Raw genomic sequence first — 23,533 nt, 5'->3', positions numbered from 1 at the left:
GGGAAATTCACATTCTTCAGCAGCAGCATACTGATACAAAAAAAAAACAATATTAAAGAGTAATAAAAATGTAGGTAAAAACAGACAATAACTTTGAATAATGTTAACATTTACCCCCCCGGGTGAAATTGAAGAGTCGCATAGTTTGGGGGAGGAACGATCTCCTCAGTCTGTCAGTGGAACAGGACAGTGACAGCAGTCTGTCGCTGAAGCTGCTCATCTGTCTGGAGATGACACTGTTTAGTGGATGCAGTGGATTCTCCATAATTGATAGGAATTATCCCACCTCCTGTTTTTTAACAAAATATATTTCACTTGAGAACAAGACTACCACATACTAACAAATTCTGGTAACACTTCAGTTTTGGTACTGCAAAAACACATCTATTACACATTTACTCTTATGTAACAAGACCTTAACAAAGGCTTCATTTTGTCTTTATTACCCTTATAATGAATCAGTAAAGTGTGCTGGGTGGCATACTGACATAATGGTAAAAATAATTATTAAAATGAACAATACACAGGTCTTACACTAAATATGTAATATCAAAAGAAGTGTGTCTCAGTTAAGCCGCCATCTCTCCAAAGTGAAGTTTTGTTAGTCACATTGCAGAGATGGAATAAACACTTTACTGATGTTTTGTAAGTGTCGTAAAGATCCAAAGAAGTGTTTGTTAAGGTCTTGTTACATGATAGTAAATGAGTAATAGACACATTTTTGCAGTACCTAAACTAAAGTGTTACCCAAACTTTTTAAACATAGCCACATCATGTAATTTGTCCTTAGCTTTGTAGTATTAAATATCAAAATGTCCAAAATCAGTAAAGCATTTCACAGAAGACAGACTCAAGACACCTTCATAGATGTACAAATATAAATGCTAACACAAAAAGACACATTTTAATCCATGCAAAACTGACAAATCTATATAAACATAAACAACAAACTAATTAAAGCATCTGTATATTTTATAAGTTGCAGTTGTTTAAATCATTCAAGTCCTAATATATTATAAGGAAGCATGAGGCACAAAGCAGTAAGCAGCCTGGTTGGAGTGCCAGTTCATTCCTAGTCGCTCACAGCAGGTCACTTTGGAGTCCCAGTTAACACATTGGCTGCTGGGCCATTTACTGCCAGGACTCTATGGTCTATGCATATATGATAAATAATGAACTCTATCAAAACTCATAAAAAATGTAAAGAAATTTATTAAAAACAATTTTATTATCATCAATAACTCTGTCAAAATGTAAACTGTTAGTTATTTTATTTTAACCAGCAACTTGACTAAAAGACTCCCTTTGAATGAAAGTCCTTGAAGCATGGCACCATGCAGAGTGCAGCCTTAGAAGCCCATGTGTTTCTTTGCACTCTCCACCTAACATAAAACATACATTTTTCAAGCCAAAAATGTTACTGAGTATTAATATGATGCATTTTGGGACTGCACACATATTATGAGACAATGTATCCATCTAAAAAAAGTAAAACATTTTGTGACATTCAGACAATTGAAAGGGAGACTGGTTATGCACTTTTCTTTGCTGCTAATCTTTCAGGACCAGGGGGTGTGAATTCCCCTCAGATAGTCTTTGTCAAGGCCGTTATTGTTATTATTGAATGTTGATGCCCAGATGTGAATTGTTGTCTAAGTTCTGTAGACAACTAAACAATAATAACCAAAAAAGTTGCATTCTTTCACTATGCGGAAACTGATTTCACAATAATATTGCCTGATGCTTCCAAAGTGATAATGCACTTATGCTTTGGTAATCTAGCGAGAGAAAGATTGCCTTTCAAGTGTCAAGACCTGAATAGACATTATCTCTCCATTATAAAAAAAACCTTGGAAGGTTGGAAGGAGACGAGATGTGATTTTCTCAGAGAGACACCTTCACGTCCCGCGAGACGAGTCTTTGTACCAAGAGTTTTAACCACACCGGGGCCCGAAATAAAACAAAGAGTAGATGACAAAGTAGAACGTCGTAAAGAATTCAAAAACGTTGGCGCGATATACATGCAGAGCAGGTTAGAGATAATGAAAGTACGAAAATTTGAAAGTCTCAAAAAAAGGATAGTAAAGATTCCATTAGCACAAACAAATGGAAATTATTACTCTGTGAAATAATGGAACAGCGAAAAGAGATCGAATATATTGTTCAGATTTAAACTTTGAGTCGGAGACTTGTAGATCCTGCGGTGGGTTGGCACCCTGCCCAGGATTGGTTCCTGCCTTGTGCCCTGTGTTGGCTGGGATTGGCTCCAACAGACCCCCGTGACCCTGTGTTCGGATTCAGCGGGTTGGAAAATGGATGAATGGATGGACTTGTAGATCGTATAATTCGTGTTGCCATCAGGGGAAAAAAAAGTAGTGTTTCTTCCCAATGAAGAGGCGTATCCGCGAGAATTGAAAGATTTTTTGTCTGGTGAAAGTGAAATCCCATAAGTGCTAATGTCAGACACATTTCTTGTAGAGAGAAAGAAACAATATTCACTCACGGGCATTTATACATTGTGTTGTCACGATATAATTCCAAACATGGAATTAAAATCCATCCATCCATCCATTTTCCAACCCGCTGAATCCGAACACAGGGTCACGGGGGTCTGCTGGATCCAATCCCAGCCAACATAGGGCACAAGGCAGGGAACCAATCCTGGGCAGGGTGCCAACCCACCGCAGGACACACACAAACACACCCACACACCAAGCACACACTAGGGCCAATTTAGAATCACCAAACCACCTAACCTGCACGTCTTTTGACTGTGGGAGGAAACCGGAGTGCCCGGAGGAAACCCACGCAGACACGGGGAGAACATGCAAACTCCACGCAGGGAGGACCCAGGAAGCGAACCCGGGTCCCCAGGTCCACCAACGGCGAGGCAGCAGCGCTACCCACTGCGCCACCGTGCCGCCCCTGGAATTAAAATTCAATGCGATATTGATGAAAAGGTAAAAGCAAAAAGAGATCGAATATATGGACATAGGGTATATGGCAGAAGTGCGCCACGCAAGACGTAGATCACGTGGCACGGCAGCAGCAGCAAGCCAGCAGCTGATCGAGCAAAGAAGAGGTAAAAAAAAAATGTATTTGTTTCCCATTGTATCACCGTTTAAGAGGGGGTTTCGGAGGAGCAACCGCATATCCTTGGGGTGCGTTCAGCCCCCTTCTTCACAACACGAACAGCAGAAATGCGAAGTGGCTGGCGTGTAGTGCGTTGGGGGTTAGCGAGCAAAGTGAGGTGGTAGGTATACATTTAGCGTAATCAGGTTAAAACTTAGTACATATAGTAGATGTTTTTAATATATGCAAAGTGGTAGCTCAGAGCTGTCATTCCTGTCTCAAAGCACCAGGGTCTACAAGGAGTCTGCATGTTCTCTGTGGGTTTTTATGGACTGACTGGTGTCAGTGACTGTAAGTGAATTTACTCATTCAAAATGTTGTCCTTAGTTCTTTTATTACCATGTCCTCAGCAAGACTGACTCAGCAGGCATTAATAATAATTGGTTTGTAGTGCTTAATTCTGTTTCAATGTGGTTGGGCTCTATCACACACTCTGCCTTTTTTGTTTTTTTTTTGTGTATTTTTTTAATCACATGAGTGCAGAACATGCCAAAGACAGAGTGATGGGTAGGTGATTTGGCTCTTTCAAAAATCGAAGGCTTTTATTAAAAAATCCAATGCCGTGTAATCACTTCATTTCAGATTTTTTGCTATGTGTGTAAAGTATAATGGAGCTGTTATGTGAGCTGCTCACAACAACACTACCACCCACTCAGTGCGAATCTTACACTGTGGGCTATGTAAAATAAGAACACAGAATGTAACAGGCGAAAAGTAGGTGCTGTTTAAAAAAAAAAAAATAATTGTATGATTTGAGCGTGCATCTGTCTGTTATTACAAGCCACAGTGGAACAGAAACTGCAGAAGCAAAAGTAGGATAATAAACAGAACAGATCTGTTGTCACATCATCCACATCGCCCACTACGAGCAAATAAGCAAGCAAGCAGCGTAGCCCTACTGCAAGGAAACACTACCAAGAATCTGTGATAATCTGTATTATTTCCAGTTTGCTTTTTTTGTCACATGCATGCCTCAGAAATGCGAAGGTATGGTTTCTTAGATCAAAACCTTTGCTACTTCATAGCTGACATACTGTATTTGGTAAGTTTTAAGATGTTTGTTTCAATCTGAGATTCTAGTACCATCCATCCATCCATCCATTTTCCAACCCGCTGAATCCGAACACAGGGTCACGGGGGTCTGCTGGAGCCAATCCCAGCCAACACAGGGCACAAGGCAGGAACCAATCCTGGGCAGGGTGCCAACCCACCGCAGGACACACACACAAACACACACCAAGCACACACTAGGGCCAATTTAGAATCGCCAATCCACCTAACCTGCATGTCTTTGGACTGTGGGAGGAAACCGGAGCGCCCGGAGGAAACCCACGCAGACACGGGGAGAACATGCAAACTCCACGCAGGGAGGACCCGGGAATCGAACCCAGGTCCCCAGGTGTCCCAACTGCGAGGCAGCAGCGCTACCCACTGCGCCACCGTGCCGCCCTAGATTCTAGTACCAAATAGCTTAATTATAAAATGCAAGAGCAGGATAATTATTTTTTCAAGGTTATAAAATACTAGCTGCGTGTGATCTTTGGGACATAAAACAACCTGAAGACTCCCTAGCAGTTTAACTATATTCATGAACTTAGAGAGAGTTCAGCTAACTCTTAAGAATGACCCAGTGCAGAGGACGTGGACCCACCTGTGCTTGCAGCCCCACTGGCTTTCATAAGAAGACATTGGCGATATCATATCTTAGCCATATTGCTGGCATATGAGTCCTATTAATCTTTGTCTCGACAAAACTTCAAGCCTTGCCCTCCATTGCTGAGGTGTTTCACTTGCACGTTGTTGAGTAGCGGCATTTGTTTTGTTTTAATGTTCTGTCTCTTCATCTGTGTCATTAGCACGACGTCATTGTAGTGTGGCAACGTTTGCTGCATGCACGTCTTTCGTAGTGAGAAGTGAGGTGCATGCAAACGTCCAAAAAATGTAAAAGTGCATGCATGCGCCACCTAGTGGCTGTGGTTGAGCTTGAGCAGAGAGGACTGCTCCATACACACACAGGTCTTTCGCTTACATATGTCTAATGCTTCACTTTAGAATGCAGTTTCATGTAGCAAATTAACATATACCATGATTGTGAAGTAACAACTTTGACTTGAAAAATATCAAAGTTTCTTTAAGCAGCTTTGAGAATGTTATGTTATGAAAGTATGTCCAGTTGACAATGTTAAAAAGGAAAAACACCAACCTGCAGAACTCCCGAGTGGCTCTGATGGCTGCCTTCTCGTTACTCCAGTGACTGGTTATGCCACTCTCAGTGAAAGCTCAAGTAGATTTCTGGGTCTCATTTTCTCAAACTTTGTCCTCAGGTCTGTTCATGATAGTCGATCAGTGCAGCCTTTCAAATCAAACGTAAAATTTAATATCGTTCTTCTGCATTTTACTCACAAATTGGTTGTTCTTCTTGCTATCTGTACTTATCCCGATTCTTCTGTGCAAACAGCTCAGACCATCAGTCTACTCCGATGTATTAGCAGTTCATTCCCACTTGTGTAGAGCCTGGCAATTGGTCATGTATTGAACGTGATGTGCTCCTCCTTTCATCTATCAATCTGCATTAGGTGTAAGGCACAGACCAGACCACATGTTCTGTTTTGGGATATGAAAGGAAAATGGCAGTACTTGGAAAAAATGTTCTGGACAAGGGACAAAATTCACACAGCGACTGAGCCGGGATTTAAATGTCTCCCCAGTAATATTGACTTGGAAAAAATAGGCAAATATATGAGCTGATTTATTAACATCAGTGCTCGACTGCTATAAAATTGTGAATTATTGCATGATTAATCAGTTGAGCTAAAATTTTAATATTTCTTTATTTTAAACCCTTATTTTGAAGGTGCAAATGTGAACACTGGTAAAGAACAGGACACCCCTCTTCATGCTGCTGCTAGAAGCTTCAACTCTGACTTGGTCCAACTTCTTCTTGATCATGGTGCCAATGTCAGAGCAAGGAATGCTGAGGGCAAGTGCCCTTTGGAGCTGGCAGCACCAGGCAGTGATGTGAGGAGACTACTTCTGCAGCGAGAAGGTAGATTCAGTATCCCTAAATGATATGGACATAACAAATGGGAAAAATGCCTACTGTTAATGTATCTATTTATAATAATTTATAATAATTATACATAATAAATGTATAACAATATATGTTACACGAATACATTCAAAGCAATTTTTTTTCCAAGTACAATTCACTTAGATGGTATAGTGTGACCAGAAGCCCCATAGATTTGGAAAATACAGAAATGTATATGTTTAATGGTAGCCTGCTGTTTAATGTTTAATTCGCTTGTTTGAAATCTCTATCAATTCCATCACTAAAAGTCATTTGTGTAAGTCCATGATGGTGCAGTGGTTGTCCCACTGCATTAGAGTCCTGACTTCAAATTCTAGCACTGTTGCCCACTCTGTAGAATTTAATGTCCTCCCTGTGTTACAACATAAAGATATGCAAGTCAGGTCAATTGCCAGCACTAAACTAAGCAGGTGCCCTGTGACGGTTGGCCTCTGCCTTGTGCTTAATGCTCTTAGGATTTCTTCTGATCCCGTGACCCCGAAGTGGATTAAGCAGGATGGACCTGTAATTAAAATATCAGTGGATTCAGAAAGTTTTCAGTGTCCTTCACTTTCAGCACACTTTATAATGCTGGAGATGTCATTTAAAATGGAATGGATACATTTTCCATAAGGACAAACTGGCAACCTGTTCTACAAGGAGCACTTGATGGACTGATTGAATGCGTTTAGAGTTCTTGGGATGAAACTGTTTGTGAACAGCGAGGTCCGAACAGGAAAGGCTGTGAAGCGTTTGTCGGATGAGAGTAGTTCAAATAGGCAGCAAGGCTGAGGCAGCGTGTGCTTGATGCTGTATACTGATAATTCTCTTTCCGATCAGCTGTTGTACAGCTGTGATTCCACACTCAGATACAGTGATATAAATACTCTGAGTGGTGCAGTGAGAGTAATATGGAAAAAGATGATCCGATGTGGCAACCCCTAACAGGAGCAGCTGAACGAAGAAAAAGAAGGTGCAGCGAGAGTAACAACGCTAAAGCAGCTATGGTATTTAGAATAGTTTGACCATTCTGTGGACCATTATATTGTTACAGGTTAATTACAATCAGATGCATTAAACTAATAAACAATATGTGGTTAATTTCAGTGTATTTATAAAGCTGCGTCAGGGATGTGGATCTAAAACAGAAAGGGTAACCACACAGGAACAGTAGCACTGCTTTGATGCTGGGTGCTGCCAGTCTGCAAAACCAAGCGCAGAACTTGCGTACACCAGGGTATGAGCTACCGTGAAGATGTGCATGGCTTTACTCCAAGTTTAGGTTTTATATATTGCGATTTGAGTGTGGAAACATTCTTACGCAACATTTTTGTGCATATACACCATTTATACATGAGCCTCCAGGTGTGCAAATCCTGTAGAGACACACCCAAGATGATCCCAAACTGTAACTTCTGCCAAAGGAGCTTCTGAAAAGTCTGAATTAAGGGTCTGAAAACTTACATAAATGGGAAATTTTATGTTTTTTAATTTTAATAAATTTGCAAACCTTGCTGAAATCTTGCTTTCACTTTGTCATTAAGGGTGATTGAGTGTAGAATGATGGGCCAAAATGGCTAATATATCCATTGAAAATTAAATCTACAACACTGTAAAACGTGCAGAAAGTGAAGGAGTGTGTATACTTTTAGAATGCACCATATAAGAAAAACTAGGAAGAAAACACAGAGTTCTTTGTGTAGTAAAAGGAGTTTATCTGAGGAGTGTGTCAGGCATTTCTTTACACATGTAACTAAGTGTTCACAGTATGCTATGTGGGTAATATAATGAAGACTGGATGTAGAAAAAATGTAAACCATACAGGGAAATTCTAACTTAACAGGCAATGTGCTACTGTGAAATTTCAACAGTTAAATATTCATAAACGGTACAAATTACAGAAGTCACCAAAAAATCATATGATACACTTTGTCTACAGGATAACTAACGTCTGTTTCAGCCATTTCTTTGTCAACCAACCCAGCTGTTAATTCTAAATGTGTAGTCTCTAAAACCCTTCAGCACAGCTTGTTACATTATTTAATAAAACTAGTCAGATGAAGTAGTAATCATGCATTTTATTTATAGGTAGAAAGCACTTCACAGGTACAGACCATAATGCCGGTGTATACATTTATTTTTTCAGTTAGAGCCTGGGTGGCTGATTGACTTGTTCAGCGTCCCAGAGTGTTTCAGAGGTAGGAACTGAGCTGAAAACCTTGTGGTTTAAAGTCCATTGATGTGCTTATCCAGATGATTTGAACCCAAGACACTGGGAACAGGCACATTGTTTATTTAGTTTAATCATCTTGTGATATTCCTGAAAGCATCATGGGGGCGATTACTTTAATTCAGTTCAATTCAGTTTATTGTTATGTAGCACTCTTTACGTAGCATAGTGACAGAGCACATCTCTTCAGGACACAGACAGGACAAAGAAGGGAGTTAGATGAGAGCGACATGGGCCATAAGCATCTACCATCACTTTGTTTTTTGGTTGTGTTTTCTATGATCCTAAAAACAGAAATGAGTAAGGCTCTGTCCCTGCTGTGAGCAACTTAAATACAAGATGCAGTGAGACAGAGCTGGAGGTAGCAGAGTTAAAGATGCTAAGATTTGCATTGGATGTGACGAGGATGGACAGGATTAGAAATGAGGACATTAGAGGATCAGCTCAAGTTGGACGGTTGGGAGACAAAGTCAAAGAGGCGAGATTGCGTTGGTTTGGACACGTGCAGAGGAAAGATGCTGAGTATATTGGGAGAAGGATGTTAAGGATAGAGCTGCCAGGGATGAGGAAAAGAGGAAGACCTAAGCGAAGTTTTATGGACATAATGAGAGAGGATATGCAGGTGATGGGTGTAACAGAACAAGATGCAGAGGACAGAAAGATATGGAAGAAGATGATCCGCTGTGGCAACCCCTAATGGGAGCAGCTGAAAGAAGAAGAAGAAGAAGAAGAAGAAGAAGAAGAAGAAGAAGAAGAAGAAGAAGAAGAAGAAGAAGTGAACTTAGAAATTATTCAGTGTTGCTTGAAGTGGTAAAAAATGGAATTTATACATGTTTAGCTCAGGCTGCAAAATAACAAAATGTGAAACAATGAAGGAGCCTGTGTACTTTCTGAATCCACAGAAATGGCTGGTCCACGATACATTATTTAAATCTAAGTTCAGAAATATTAGCTAGTTCAAGTAAGTTACTCACAGCAGGGGACGTGGACCCTCTTGTGCATGGTGCCTAACAGGCTCTCTTTGGAAAGCACTGGAAGGGCATTTTTGAAAGCCATTGTTATTTTCTTTAAAAAAATGAACAGCCTGTGTTAAATATTTTAACTTTGTTTCGGTCAGATTTCAAATAGGTTTTGAATAAACACCTTCTTGTGGTTCGGAAGTAATCTTCCTAGCTGAGAATTAGCTGTAATTCTAATTTTCACGTCAGATGTTCTTCTGGCTTGTGAGAAAGCTACATGTGGTTTCCCATGCCACAGACATGATAATAAAACACCCATCTTATTTAAGGTTTGCCTTTAGGACTTGTTAATAGTCATAGTAAAGGCAGGTTTTACAGAACGCTGTCAAAAGCTTAAGCTGAAAGGTGAGTCTGTATGAGTCGGTGACCAGTCAGTTCTGGGTTATCGAGATGTCATCATCATTTGCATGTTGTGATTTTTGTGCTACAGTTCATTTTCACGTCTGCTACACACTTCTTCATCACTTCCATTTGTTCTTCTTGTACACTTTGCTGCAGTTTCTCTTGCTAGTCTTGCCTTTCCCTCTTCAGATGATCCATTTCCTCAAGCTCCCTATCTCTTCATTTAGCGATTTATTACGCATCCTTAGTTATATTTGACATCATTGATAGCTTAAATATGCTTGAATTTCAGCAAAACTGCTTTCACCGAGCAGTAAACTCCCTCTAATTGTGGTGCAGCTGCCGGGTACACAGAAAGTGGCTCACATTAGCAGGTGGTGTGGTGCAGTGGTTAAGGCTTTGGACTTCAGACCCTGAAGCTGTGGGTTCAGATCCTGCTAATGACACTGTCTGACCCTGAGCAAGTCATGTGACCTGCCTGTGCTCCACTTGGAAAACCCAAAGGATTGGAAGCAGTTGTATCATAAATGTTGTAAATTAGCTTGGGAAAAGGTGTCAGCCAACTCTGTAAATGATTCTAATGTATTATATTAAATAGATTAATATTTCATAATCAGGTAATACGAAATACAACAGTGCAAAGCTTTGTTTAAGTGCAGTGACCTTCATTAAACTACGGGAGAATGAAGCAACCAAAAGGAGATTAACTGTCAAGATGAACACTAAATGGCTCTCCTGTGCCAATACAGCACAATCCTACTGCATGTACTGAATGTGTGATCACTCTGAACATATTCTCGTGCCTCCTTTTATGTATGTTGTACAGAATAATAATGTTTAATATTAATGGTAATGTTAAAAATAAACACTGGATACCTACTTAAAATTTATGGCATCTTTCTTTAGGACCTCTGACTTTGATGAAGTTGTGCCGCCTATCAATTAGAAAACATTTGGGGCGAAGCAGATTGAAGGAAATATCCCGACTTGACATCCCATCTGAGCTTAAGTGCTTCCTCATGTACAGATGACATTCAAATGGATTTCTAGGCTGGACAGTTAAAAACCAAAGAGCAACAGCCGGGAGCTGTCATGTTACTGTAAAATGAACAATTAAAAAAGAGAAAAAAGAAACAAAGTAAATGTTTTATTTTCCTGGCTGAAGAAAGATCCTGACAAAGGTGCGGTCCCTCTTAGTGTTAGAACTGTAAAATGGCAGAGCTGCAACAGATAAGAGCTGCTGGCACAGTTATAGCAGCTCACAAATGAATTTTTTTCATCTCCATTCCCAAGTGTATTGTCTTTTATTTTAGTAACTCTTACTATCAATGACATATTTCACCTCTGACTGAGAAGGTTCCTCATCTCTTCCAACCAGAAAATGAACTGCGGTTCTGGGTACTTAGATCGGCCCAATTGCAGACATGGCTGGTTCTGAGTAAGGCAGGGGGCCCCTGATGAATGGAGGTCCTTGACGGGAAGGTCGGCACAGAAACTGAAGATGAGGAGAAACAAAAACACAACATGGAATTTAAATCCACTTCTCTGATGGTCCTCTTCATACTGTAAGTAAATATTTATACATACTGTAGGTCTTAGAGCTGTAACAGTTCTGACATCCACATGAAATTTGAATATTTTCCATGTTTTCATAGGAGCTCAACACAGCCTAATTGTTCATACACTGTAGCTTCTTACCGCAACATTCTTATTAAACATGAAACAGTGAATCTGGTTTTATAGTTGGCTCTTTATTCCCTCGATGTCCAAATGACACCAGGAGATGCTTGCACCACTTAGAACAATAATTGCTGTTTCTAGAAAATAAATCAATAAAAATGCTGACCCATTGCGTTCCACAAGATCGATTCCTAAAACAGTTTTTTCCATCTATCCCAACCTGCTATATCCTAACTACAGGGTCACGGGGGCCTGCTGGATCCAATCCCAGGGCTCAAGGCAGGAAACAAACCCCAGGCAGGGCACCAGCCCACCGCAGGACACACACACACACACACACACACCAAGCACACACTAGGGACAATTTAGGATTGCCAATGCACCTAAACTGCATGTCTTTGGACTGTGGGAGGAAACCCATGCAGTCATGCGGAGAACATGCAAACTCCACGCAGGGAGGACCCAGGAAGCGAACCCAGGTCTCCTAGCTGCGAGGCAGCAGCGCTACCCACTGCGCCGCCCACAGTTTTTTTCCTACAGATATAAACATCCATTTCCTCTAGCTATGTGTCCAGGAAGAATGTATTTTGTTAATTGTGAAGTTGGCCAGTGAAGTACCCTCAGGTTAGCTCCATGGCACAAACTAGCTAACCGTTCTCTGCACAGTTCTGCCTGTTTCCAGGCCCGTCACATTCAACAACTCAAATATTTCTTTCACATTGCTGATGTATTTTCTCCAAGCATTTCCATAATCTGTTTTGTAACATTGTGACAATGTTGTTTAGTAATGAAGTAGAAATACTAGTATTTTGAGAATATTCTTCCTGTACTTTTGTATAAAATGTTTGGTTTGCTTTCACTTTTACTTCACTACATTTTTCAAAACAATTGGCTACTTTTACTCCAATGTTATTTTACTGGACACGTTCATTACAGCAATATTAAACCAGAAAATAAAAGAGCTATGCAAATAAGCACATGTTAAAATTTTCAGTTTTTCAAACTTTTAAAAGCTTGCTGCTTAACATTGACATCCGGTCATCCACATAGTAGTTACAAGTAAACTTTGTTGCTGCCTGCAGAACGGGGCGGGGCTGAGTGTTTGGGGCGGGGCTGGATGTTAGTGATGTTCAGACGCTGCCCTCATGATAAGTTGCGTAGCTGATTTGCGGGCTGCAACGAGGTGTTCTTGTGTGTTCATGCGCTGTAGTTCACTCACCTTGTCCTGTGTGTTGCTCACATGTTTTCTCACATCATCCTGGGCACAACGACTCCAAAACAGATGTGCAAGAAAAATCGAAAGACCATTCCCTTGAATGTGAGACAAGAAGTGATAAAGTCTAGGTAACGTACTATATTAGACTTTATTTAATAAAGGGAAATGCTTTATTATGTTTTTTAATGACTTATTTTATTATAAACTTATTTTCTCAGTTTTCTTGTAATTCGGTGAACAAAAAAAAAGGGGCCATTTTGGGGCCAGTAATCCCTTAGAAATGCTTTCCATGTAATTTAATTGTAGTTAGATGTTTGGGTTGCTAAAATTTATGGAAGGGTTTTCAGCAATGGTTTACAGTAGGGGAAGCCTGCACACCTGTCCTGCTGGCGCTTACCCTACTAAATTAAGACTTTTCCTGGCTCCTACTTTACTGATTGTAACATGACTCACATGCAAAGAAGAACCGAGTCTGAATTGTTTGAAGTTTGTAAGAGCTTTTTTTGCTTGTACAGCATATATAAAAATCATGGAGGGACCCTACATTTACTTGTACTTTTCATACTTAAGTACACTTGATTTCAGACACTTTCAACTTCTAGATTAGATTAGATTATTTATTTACAAAAGCACATTTCAAAAATGGAAGTTGCGTTAAAGTGTGGTACAAAGAAGCATTAAGGTAAACACAATACAAACAATCATGCTGAAGCAGATTAAAAACACAACCAATTATAACATCCCCCACAATCCCATTATACACAGTAAAAGGCGGAAGAAAACAAGAAGTTCTTAAGTCGACTTTTAAAAACCTCGAAAGAGGATGAAGACCTGATGTGGGAAGACAGGTCATTCTAAAGCCTAGGAGCAACAAATGAGAAAGCTCGGTCTCCCCTTGACTCGACTTCAGCCGAGATCATGGAACTACAAGGAACAGTTGTCCAGATGCTGCATAGGGTGAAGGAGGTCGCAGATGTACTTTGGAGAGAGACCATGCAAGACTTTAAAAGCAACCAAGAAGATTGTGAAATCAATGCCAGTGCAGAGAGGTTAAAATGGGGGAAATTTGATCCTTTTTTCTAGATTCAGTTAAAACTCTACCTTCTGCATTTTGAACCAGCTGAAGGCATGACAGAGCAGATTTGGGCAGTTCCACATATTACAATACGAATTACAATAATCTAGCCGAGGTGTAATAAAGGCATGAATAACTGTTTCCAAGTCCTTCTGTGAAAGCAAGGATTTACGTTTAGAAATCTGCCTCATTTGGTAAAAAGTGGACTTTACTACTGTGAAGATTTGTTTTTTCAAAACTTACTGACGACTCAAAGATGATACCTAGGTTTCTGACACCATTATGAATCATTGCTGCCAAGAAGCCTAACTGAGTGCCGATTTCATCTGCAGATGTGGTAGGACCAAAAATAATGACTTCTGTTTTATTTTCTTTAAATTGTAAGATATGTTGTGCCATCCAATATTTAATATCCTCAAAGCATTTCAACAGTTTTTTTTACAGATGACGTGATGTCAGGACTGACTTTGAGATGTAACTGTGTATCATCAGCATAACAATGATACACAATATCTTGTTTTTGAAAGATGGTCCTCAGGGGGAGCAGATAAAGGGAAAGTAGAAGAGGAGCCAGAATAGAACCTTGTGGGTCGCCTTGTGTGAGAGGAGATCGCTGAGTGGAGTTCCCATCTACGATAACAGACTGTGACGATGTGGGTTCCACTCCATGTTCCCATCCAGCTTCTGGGAGTTCTGAACCCAACACCGTTGGTAATGTCACCGATGAGCTAGGCAGTGAGGCACAACAAAGCAAGGGGATGGTGCAAAAAGTGCAAAGTGCTTTTATTAAAAACAAAACCAAAAACAGTGTTCAAATAATTAAGTGGAGTGCATCACAAATCTTTAAATAAATAATTCATTAAAACAGAGGTGAATCTTTGGAGGTTAAAATTGAATAAATGCATCCATTTAAAAACAACGAGGTTAAAATCCCGGCTGGAAGCAGTCTTTCTTTAAAAAATCTGGTGCATACTTCTTTAACCTAGCTATTCCCCTGCTTCTCCCTTCCAGGCCCCGCAACAGGGGAGTCGCTCTACCAGCAAAATGCAGCTCCTTCAGTAATGGTCTGGTAGCCCTCTGATCCCTGGCTATGTCGGGCTGCAGCCGGACCGAGACTTGGGTTTCTTCCCCCGGCGGCCACGGCACTCACACTGGGGCTCACCATGCCCAAAGCCTCCACGACTGCCGCTGCCTTCTTGGCCTTACATGGTGAGCTGTCCATGATCCTGGTCACTCCTGCTCCTCTGAAAAGCTCAGCAGGAGTGACCCTATCCATCCACCCTGAGTGTCAGCCAAACATTCCCTCAGGGCTCTCCTTCCAGCTTCCTGCCTTTGTACAAGTGAGTCTGCTGTCTCTCACTCACTCGCACCGGCTCCTCACTTCTCCAGCCTTCCTCTCTTAACTTTTCTCTTCTCCTAGTGACCTCGCACTTCTATTTATTATGGAGACGTGGATCAAATGTGGCAATTAGCAGCTCCCGGCACCAATTACAGATGCAGACAACTCCTGTGCACTTTAGTGAGGACCGTCTGCATCATGCATGAGCTGGGAACCACTTCGGCCACACATACCTCGCCCCCTTGCTAAGCTGCGAGTGCGGCGATTATTTATTTAAAAAGTGGCCTTTTTGACATGAGCTGTGGACCCGCTGCACCACACAGACATACATCTACCTTTTAGGGAGGTCTCAAACCATTTCAAAGCAAATCCTTGAACGTTCAGTTCATACTCACACCATTTAAACAGAACCCAGAAAGTTCCTGTACTCAGGGCACATTGAGAGTGTTGCTGTTCTACTGTCATTTACCTGGTAAATAGAGGATCAAAACCCAAAGATGCCGAGAGGAAACCAGAGCAGAATGTCAAGATCTCCTTCCCCAATGAGCCATGCGCCTTCCAGACCAATGGCTCCTGCTGCCTCTGCTTCATCAGTTCCTGCACACCCACCTCCATCAGCAGTCACTCCCCCTTCCACAGCTCCTCGCCAGCCTGGCATGTTAGCTCAGATGGCAACTACTGCTGCTGGAGTTGCTGTGGGTTCTGCCATAGGACACACTATTGGTCATGCAATGGCAGGTGGCTTTGGCGGAGGAGGAAATGCTGAACCAGCAAGGGCAGACATCACTTACCAGGAGCCTGTCGCTGCAGCGCCACCCATGTATCAGCAGCAGAGCCAGCGTAATCCATGTGAATATGAGCTGCATCAGTTTATTGAGTGTGCACAAAACCAGAATGACCTGCAGCTCTGTGAAGGCTTCAGTGAGGTGCTCAAACAGTGCAAGTTTGTCAACGGAATGTCATAAAATAATTTGAAGCTCTTAATGCTGGCTGAATGTTTTGAAGTTCTGCTGAATTATTCTGAAGATAGTAATATAAAGAAATCATGTGGTTTTTTTTCCTTTCATTTCCTGTGGATGAAGTTAAACTGTTATGTAGAAATCTACTTTAGCCAAGTATTCAAATTCTCTCTATTCATGTTTTAGTAGAACTGACAATAATGTAATTCCATTTTAATGTATTGACCTGTATGTAGCTTGAAAAGATGCGAATGGATTAAAATAAAATCGTGCAGTTCTGAAAAAAAAAAAAGGCCCACCATGTCAAATGCCGCACTAAGATCCAATAAAATTAAGATTTCAGAAGAGCCAATGTCCGAGGTTAATAGAATTATCATTCTAATCTAGAAATTTCCTCAGGGGTAAATTTTACTTTTAATTGAGTACATTTTCAGAAGGATATCTTCACTTTTATTCAAGTGTGGCTGCACACTGGACATTAGCACAATTGCCGAATCAGCCAAATATAACAGATTTATTTTTCGTTATCTCTTTAAATGTTTCCCGAATGAAAGACAAATAGAAAGTTTAATCAATGAATACAAATTCAGAATGCCTCCACCTATTTCACAGTAATCACAGTAATAAAAACGACTGAAATTCAAAGGTAAAGTAGACCAACTTTCAATGGTAATCAACTCCTGTGCCTTCCGAGTTTGCCGGAGCTACGTCCATGTCAATAAGCTTTGACACAATCACTAGTTTTCTTGAATCTTCTTGTGACCCAAATCTTTTTTCTTTTTTCACTTTGTGATTCAACAGCCACATGTGGCGTTACATCTGCTGGTTCTTGGAAGGGAAAATTTTAAACAGCTCAGGGATTTCATTGCAACAAACACTGCTCTTTGTTAAAATGGTGTTATTTCCTGGAACAGGTTAAAAATATTTTAAGTGCAAAATTTGTTTTTAAGAAATGTGAGAAGCTGCTATTGTACTTTCTCTTCCTGAATATAAAGCTATTTAAAGAGTTAAAGGATAACATTGAAGAATATACTTGGAAAATGTACATTTTCAACACTTTTATTTCGGCTGCCTCATTGGGCTGCCCAGCATAACAATCGGAATGAATAAACATAATGAAAAACAAAGGGGTTATCATCTCGAAGTGAGGATTTAGTAACAAAGCAAATGTATCTCAGCTTGTAGCTATGGTAACCGTCTAGACATCTACCAGTTATATAAAGAAGAGAACATCACTGTTACACAGCTATTTCTTAAAGCTTTCTTTTCTCTAAAAATAATGCACAACGTGATAAATTCCTAGTGTTTGTTATTTCTGCAAGTTTAATATGTTTGAATAATAAACAGTGTTGGATACAAAACTGAGTCTATAAGTCTGCCTAAACACAGAAATTAATAAAAGCCTTAACTATTTTTCTATTCAATTTTGTAATTATTGGAGGTTTGTTTTGTAGAGCAGTAAATTTTGTGAATTTCCCCTTGGGATTAATAAAGTATCTATCTATCTATCTATCTATCTATCTATCTATCTATCTATCTATCTATCTATCTATCTATCTATCTATCTATCTATCTATCTATCTATCTGTTAAATAGTGCCTTATCTATCTATCTATCTATCTATCTATCTATCTATCTATCTATCTATCTATCTATCTATCTATCTATCTATCTATCTATCTATCTATCTATCTATCTATCTATCTATCTATCTATCTATCTATCTATCTCTCTAAACTTTGGGATACAGGAGTCCTAAAGTGACTGGGCGCTTCATCAGGATGCCGGCAGACTTCCTAGTTGCATTTCTCTTGTGTGCACTTGAATTTATCACCTTCTTTCCAGCACTTCAGACACATGATGAGCTGTGAAGAAATGTGCATCACAATCACCCTCTGATTAGCAGGAGACACAAAGAGTTTTAATTAACAAAATGAAAAAGAGCAAACAAAAACTGCAATTCTCATGTGGGTGGCGTGCTGTCGGTCTTCATAGCCGTAGTATACACTGAATATGTGCGTGAAACATCACAAGCTGTAAGCCAAAACAAATCCTTTATTTGCTAAAGTCTGTAATGACAGAATGATAAGTTCATATTTGGTAACACACTTATACCTCCCAGGATACTCGGCCCTAATAAACAGAAACCAATTATAGCTACAACAGCAATAAAAAAAACAAAGACTTGTTATAAAGAAATGTCCTTGAAGGATAATTTTTAAGGACTCCGCTCTCCTTTTTAATTCTCGTTAAAACAACAAGAAAAGCAGTAACAATTACTAGTCACATGTGGAGTATGCATTATGAAAATGTCAATGCACAACTACATGTAACAGTGTAGCAAGCAATCTGTTGTGGATGGGGTATGGGGCCTACTAAAAAATAATCTATATAGTGATATGCAAAACACGTTAGGGTTTGATTTGCGCATAGTTTTGTGAAAATGACACTAAATTTCCATTAGTAGAACACAAAACTTACTTAAAAAGTTTTTTGGGGCATAAAACAAGGAATACTGCTCCCTACGGCCTTGGTCAGACATCTGTGTTATTCTCTGCTGCTGCATGTAATCTGAAACATAATCAGTTCTATATATGCCTCTCAATTACATCACCACACACGAGCACAGTGCTTCATAATTTCCACATGAAGACACGTCATTGTGCACTCTACTATGTTTTCTCCACAGAAAATCCCACTACACTGGAAGATGTCCCCTCAACTCACCATCACTTATCAACCACTCTTTCCTATTTCAGGATGCCTACGGAAGACATTGAGCAGCAGGCCTCTTTTCTGTCTCTGATACATCTTTAGAATTGTGATTGCCAAGATTGTCATCATAACTGGCAAAGCGGGTATCGTACTGCCAGAACACAACAGGCAGCTTACATTTACTAATTTGGCTGACTCCTTTATCCAAAGCAATCTACAACATTTATGATAAACTTGGTTACATGTCTTTTTGGTTTTCCTGTTGGAGCACAGGCAGCTCAAGTAACTCGCTCAGGTCACACAGTGTCAGTAGCAGCCTTCACCACTGCACCACACTGCCTGCTCAACAGTTCAACAAAATATCTGAACGTAAAAGGAAATGAGTCTGGTGATTTTTTCTTAGAGGAGATCTAGTATATTAGAGATAATGCATGTAAAAGCTCCCAGACTGGACTAAACACCTTTCTTCTTGTGTCAATGGCATGAATTTCACTGGAAGGGAAACTCAATTTTTTTTTTCCCCAAAGCGAAACACAACGTGAGATTCAGTGCTAATTCAATTTAGGGTTAAACACTTTCACTCATCACTAAATCTATATGTATGGTATTGTTAAAAAGTCATCTTCTGCCTTTGAGCCTTGTGTTGCCTAATTAAAGGTCTTCCATGGCTGCTCCCTAGTGTCCTGATGAATGCCTCACTTTCTGTAGCCCTTTGGGGTATTCAGGTGTTTTAAACAACTTTCAGTTTCAGGCCAGCACACATTTCTCCTTCTCTCCCAGGTCTCTGTCTTGTTCCACTTTCTTGCATGTAAATATCTTAGCCCTAGGACCACACTATAATCAGCATGATTAAATGATTATTTGCTTGGCACCTCTTACCACACACCTTACCTCTGTCACATTTTGCTGAGCCCCAAGGTGATTCCTGGGACTTTGTTCATTGACGTTGGAGCCACCTTAGCCACATTGAGCTTGGAACACTGAGTGAGGATTACAACATCAATATACCGTACACTCACTGGGAAAGTTCTTAGGATCACCATACTGATGCTGGGTAGGGATTCCTCTCAAAACAGCCTCCGTTCTTTGTTGCATGTTTTCACACAAGATGTTGGAAACATTCCTTTGCGATTCTGCTCCATGTTGACAAGTCTGCATCATGCAGTATCTGCAGATTTGTCAGCTATGCAGTCAGGCAGCAGCTTTCCTGTTCTACCACATCCCAAACGTCTTCTATTGGATTCAGTTCAAGTAACTGTGTAAGCCACTGAAGAGCACTGAGCTCATTGTCATGTTCATGAAACCAATTTGAGATGACTTTTACTTTGTGATATGGTGCATCATCATGCTGGAAGTAACCATTAGAAGATGGCTAAGTTGTGGCCAAGAGCGGCACGGTGGTGCAGTGGGTAGCGCTGCTGCCTTGCAGTTGGGAGACCTGGGGACCCGGGTTCGCTTCCCGGGCCCTCCCTGCGTGGAGTTTGCATGTTCTCCCCATGTCTGCGTGGGTTTCCTCCGGTTTCTTCCCACAACCCAAAGACATGCTGGTTAGGTGGACTGGCGATTCTAAATTGGCCCTAGTGTGTGCTTGGTGTGTGGGTGTGTTTGTGTGTGTCCTGCGGTGGGTTGGCACCCTGCCCGGGATTGGTTCCTGCCTTGTGCCCTGTGTTGGCTGGCATTGGCTCCAGCAGACCCCTGTGTTTGGATTCAGCGGGTTGGAAAATGGATGGATGGATGGAAGTTGTGGCCATGAAGGGATGTACATGGTCACCAACAATACACAAATAGGTGGTGACATTTAGATGATGATCAAATGGTATTAATGAGACCAAAGTGTGCCATCTTGGACAGTTGACACAAAGCAGGTTGGGTACTTGGATTTGGTACTTGTTGACACCAAATTTTGACCCTATCATCTGTGTGTCTCAGGAGAAATTTAGATCTGACCAGGCCCCATTGTTCCAATCTTCAGCTGGCCAGTTTTGGTGAGCCTGTCTCCACTACAATCTCAGCTTTATCTTCTTGATTGATAGAAGTGGAATCCAACATGGTCTCCTGCTGTTGTAGCCTATCTGGTTCGAGTTTTCCACATGCTATGTATTCTGAGATGCTTTTCTGCTCACCACAGTTGTATAGAGTGGTTAGCTGAATTGTCATGGCCTTTCTGGCAGTTTAAACCAGTTGGGTCATTCTTTTCTGAACTCTCTTATCAACAAGATATTTCTGTTCATAGAAATAACGCTCACTGGATTTTTTTTTTCAATCCATTCTCAATTAACTCTAGAGAATGTTGAGTGTGAAATTCCCAGGAGACGAACAGTTACAGAAATACTGATACCAGACTGTCTGGCACCACCAATTATGCCACAGGTGAAATCACATTTCTTTCCCCAATCCGAGGTTTTATTGAACATTAACAGAAGCTCCTGACTTGTATCTGCATGATTGTATGCATTGTATTTCTGCCACATGATTGGCTGATTAGATCATTGTATGTGTGAGCAGGTGTACAGTGTGATAGACAGCTGGGACGCCCCTTTAATGGAAGGATGGGGGAAGGCAGCTTCATGTGGACACTGTCTCCCCCAAAATGCTAGATGGCAGCTCCCCTGGAGTGTAGCGGTGCCCCGGATTCCCGCAGGGCATCCTGGGACTTGAAGTTTGGTTGCTCAGCCCTGTTGGGTACCATGGGTGCCGCCAGGGGGAGCTGTGAAAGAACTGAAGAGTCATGCTTCCCTTGCAGCCTGGAAGTACAAGGAAGTCATGAGGACGGAAGCCCCGAAGTACTTCCGGGCTGATTAAAGAATTGGAATTCTCCATCTGACCTGTAAGTACTGGCAAGTCACCTGGGAGGAGGAACAGAAGCACTTCCAGGTCAAGGACTCTATAAATGACTGCTGGAGACCCAACAAGTAAGCCGGAGTCGGGAGGAGTGTGACAGAGCTTGCTGGGAGGTGTGGAGGAGAGATTATTGTTATTAGTGTTTTCTTGCCTGTTTATTGGTGGCTGTGGTGCTTCAAGGGCACAACTCAAAGAAGAAGTTAAAATAACTTCTTGGTGCTTTTACCCTGTGTCCAGTGCATCTGTCTGTTGGGGTTAACGAGGCAACAGCAACCCCTAGCGTCCACTCATTTACAACAGGTATTCCTAATAATTTGTTCAGTCAAGCAATCTTTATTTCATGTTGCACTATAAACATCATGCATAACCTGAAGGTTCTATAAAGAGCAAATAACATTACAGTATAGAAGAATAAGAATTAAAGCAGCTGTGGAAATCACCAACAACACCGTGCTAATGACAGACATCATTGAAAAGCACTTGATATCAAGAATTGAAGCCATTGTACTGGGGGGACAGTGGAGTCATTTAGAATCTAAAGAAGCCGTCGCACACTCAAACCAATTATAAAGAATAGTGAAGAAGTGGGGCTTCAGCCTTGAATATTACAATTCAGCAGAGTTGCACTGTTATGATTCGGCTGGAGCTCTGCCTCTGACCCTCTTAACAGTGCCTGCCACTATGTAACATTAAGCATGTAGCAGTGACGTAAAGGGAGAAGCAGTGCAAATAAAATGGTGGAGCTCTGCTGGTAGCTTTGCTCATGCATGATGCACCTTAAAATCTTTGCAAGACCCTCCAATTGAGGCCCTTAGGATTTTTAGACTTTCTGCCTCTTGTTTCGATTACATTTTCTCATGTTTGACTGGCTTGTTCTCTCAGATTGTGAACTTTCAATACAAAATGGCAGCTCTTCTTTAGTGGTGTTACCAACAGGAAGAAGCAGAGGAGAAATGATTACCATCTAAAGCGTCTATGTAAAGGTTTACTGACTCAGGTTCACACCCAATGCAAATCTTAGCATTTTTAACTCTGCCACCTCCAGCTTTGTCTCCTGCTTTCTGGTCAGTGCCAACGTCTCCAACCCATATACCATAGCTGGTCTCTCTACCGTCCTGTAGACCTTCCCTTTCACTCTTGCTGATACCCGTCTGTCACAAATCACTACTGACAATCTTCTCTACCCATTCTACCCTGCTTGCACTCTTTTTCACCTCTCTTCCACAATCTCCATTACACTGTACTGTTGATCCCAAGTATTTAAACTCATCCACCTTCGCCAACTCTACTCCCTGCATCCTCACCATTCCACTGACCTGCCTCTCATTTACACACATGTATTCTGTCTTGTTCCTACTGACCTTCATTCCTCTCCTCTCTAGAGCATATCTCCACCTCTCCAGGGTCTCCTCAACCTGCTCCCTACTATTGCTACAGATCACAATGTCATCAGCAAACATCAAAGTCCACAGGGACTCCTGTCTAATCTCATCTGTCAACCTGTCCATCACCATTGCAAATAAGAAAGTAGTCGTATATCAATGTAGTTATACCCGAGAGCAGCGGCCCTCAACCTGTGTGGTAAACAAAGAGCTGTCATGTGGTATGTGGGGGGACAAATAAAAAAAAAATTGGGTCAAAAGTGGGATTTAAAAAGGCTGTTGGTTACACAGCAGCCGAAAACGAGTCTCCACACTCAGCTGCACTTCCTTTCCATTGTGCCATCTGCTGGTGCTGCTCTGCTCTTCTGTGTCCATTGCATGTGCCAGATCAAAGACTTCAAAGCTCACATTGGCTCTGAGTGAACAGCTCCATCTTGCTTCCAAGCATGTTGAGCCGAGTATTCATAACTCAGGGTCCATATCGTTTTAAAAAAGGCCACGCCACAAATTTTGCTACCTTAGACGACCATCTA

At 41.0% G+C, this 23,533-nt stretch overlaps 2 protein-coding genes across 4 annotated transcripts in view; both read left to right on the top strand.

The window, feature by feature from the left end:
- LOC114650919 (ankyrin repeat and SOCS box protein 9-like) overlaps window positions 1–23,533 on the top strand; it is a 336,765-nt gene that overhangs the window by 22,212 nt on the left and 291,020 nt on the right. For 2 of the 3 annotated variants that reach the window (XM_051927278.1, XM_028800855.2), the window contains 2 exons: window positions 5,987–6,178; window positions 10,700–11,675. In XM_051927278.1, coding sequence (XP_051783238.1) covers window positions 5,987–6,178; window positions 10,700–10,824 — 317 coding nt within the window. In that variant the 3' untranslated portion in view covers window positions 10,825–11,675. Of the gene's footprint in view, window positions 1–5,986; window positions 7,045–10,699; window positions 11,676–23,533 lie in introns of those variants that run through there. The other variant, XR_007934862.1, reaches the window with a different exon arrangement.
- Window positions 15,523–16,354, top strand: LOC114644109 (coiled-coil-helix-coiled-coil-helix domain-containing protein 2-like). Its single transcript, XM_051927286.1, has one exon. It carries the CDS (start codon window positions 15,601–15,603, stop codon window positions 16,066–16,068), a length of 468 nt encoding a protein of 155 aa, XP_051783246.1. The 5' UTR covers window positions 15,523–15,600; the 3' UTR covers window positions 16,069–16,354.

This window comes from Erpetoichthys calabaricus, chromosome 4, assembly GCF_900747795.2.
Source record: "Erpetoichthys calabaricus chromosome 4, fErpCal1.3, whole genome shotgun sequence".
In the NCBI taxonomy this organism is placed as follows: Eukaryota; Metazoa; Chordata; class Cladistia; order Polypteriformes; family Polypteridae; genus Erpetoichthys; species Erpetoichthys calabaricus.
The sequence above is the reverse complement of the archived record's forward strand: the minus strand, read 5'-3'. Positions and strand labels throughout refer to the sequence as shown.

What these genes read in the sequence shown, in the direction of transcription:
- LOC114644109 (XM_051927286.1), top strand. Translation starts at nt 15,601, where the DNA reads ATGCCGAGAGGAAACCAGAGCAGAATGTCAAGATCTCCTTCCCCAATG.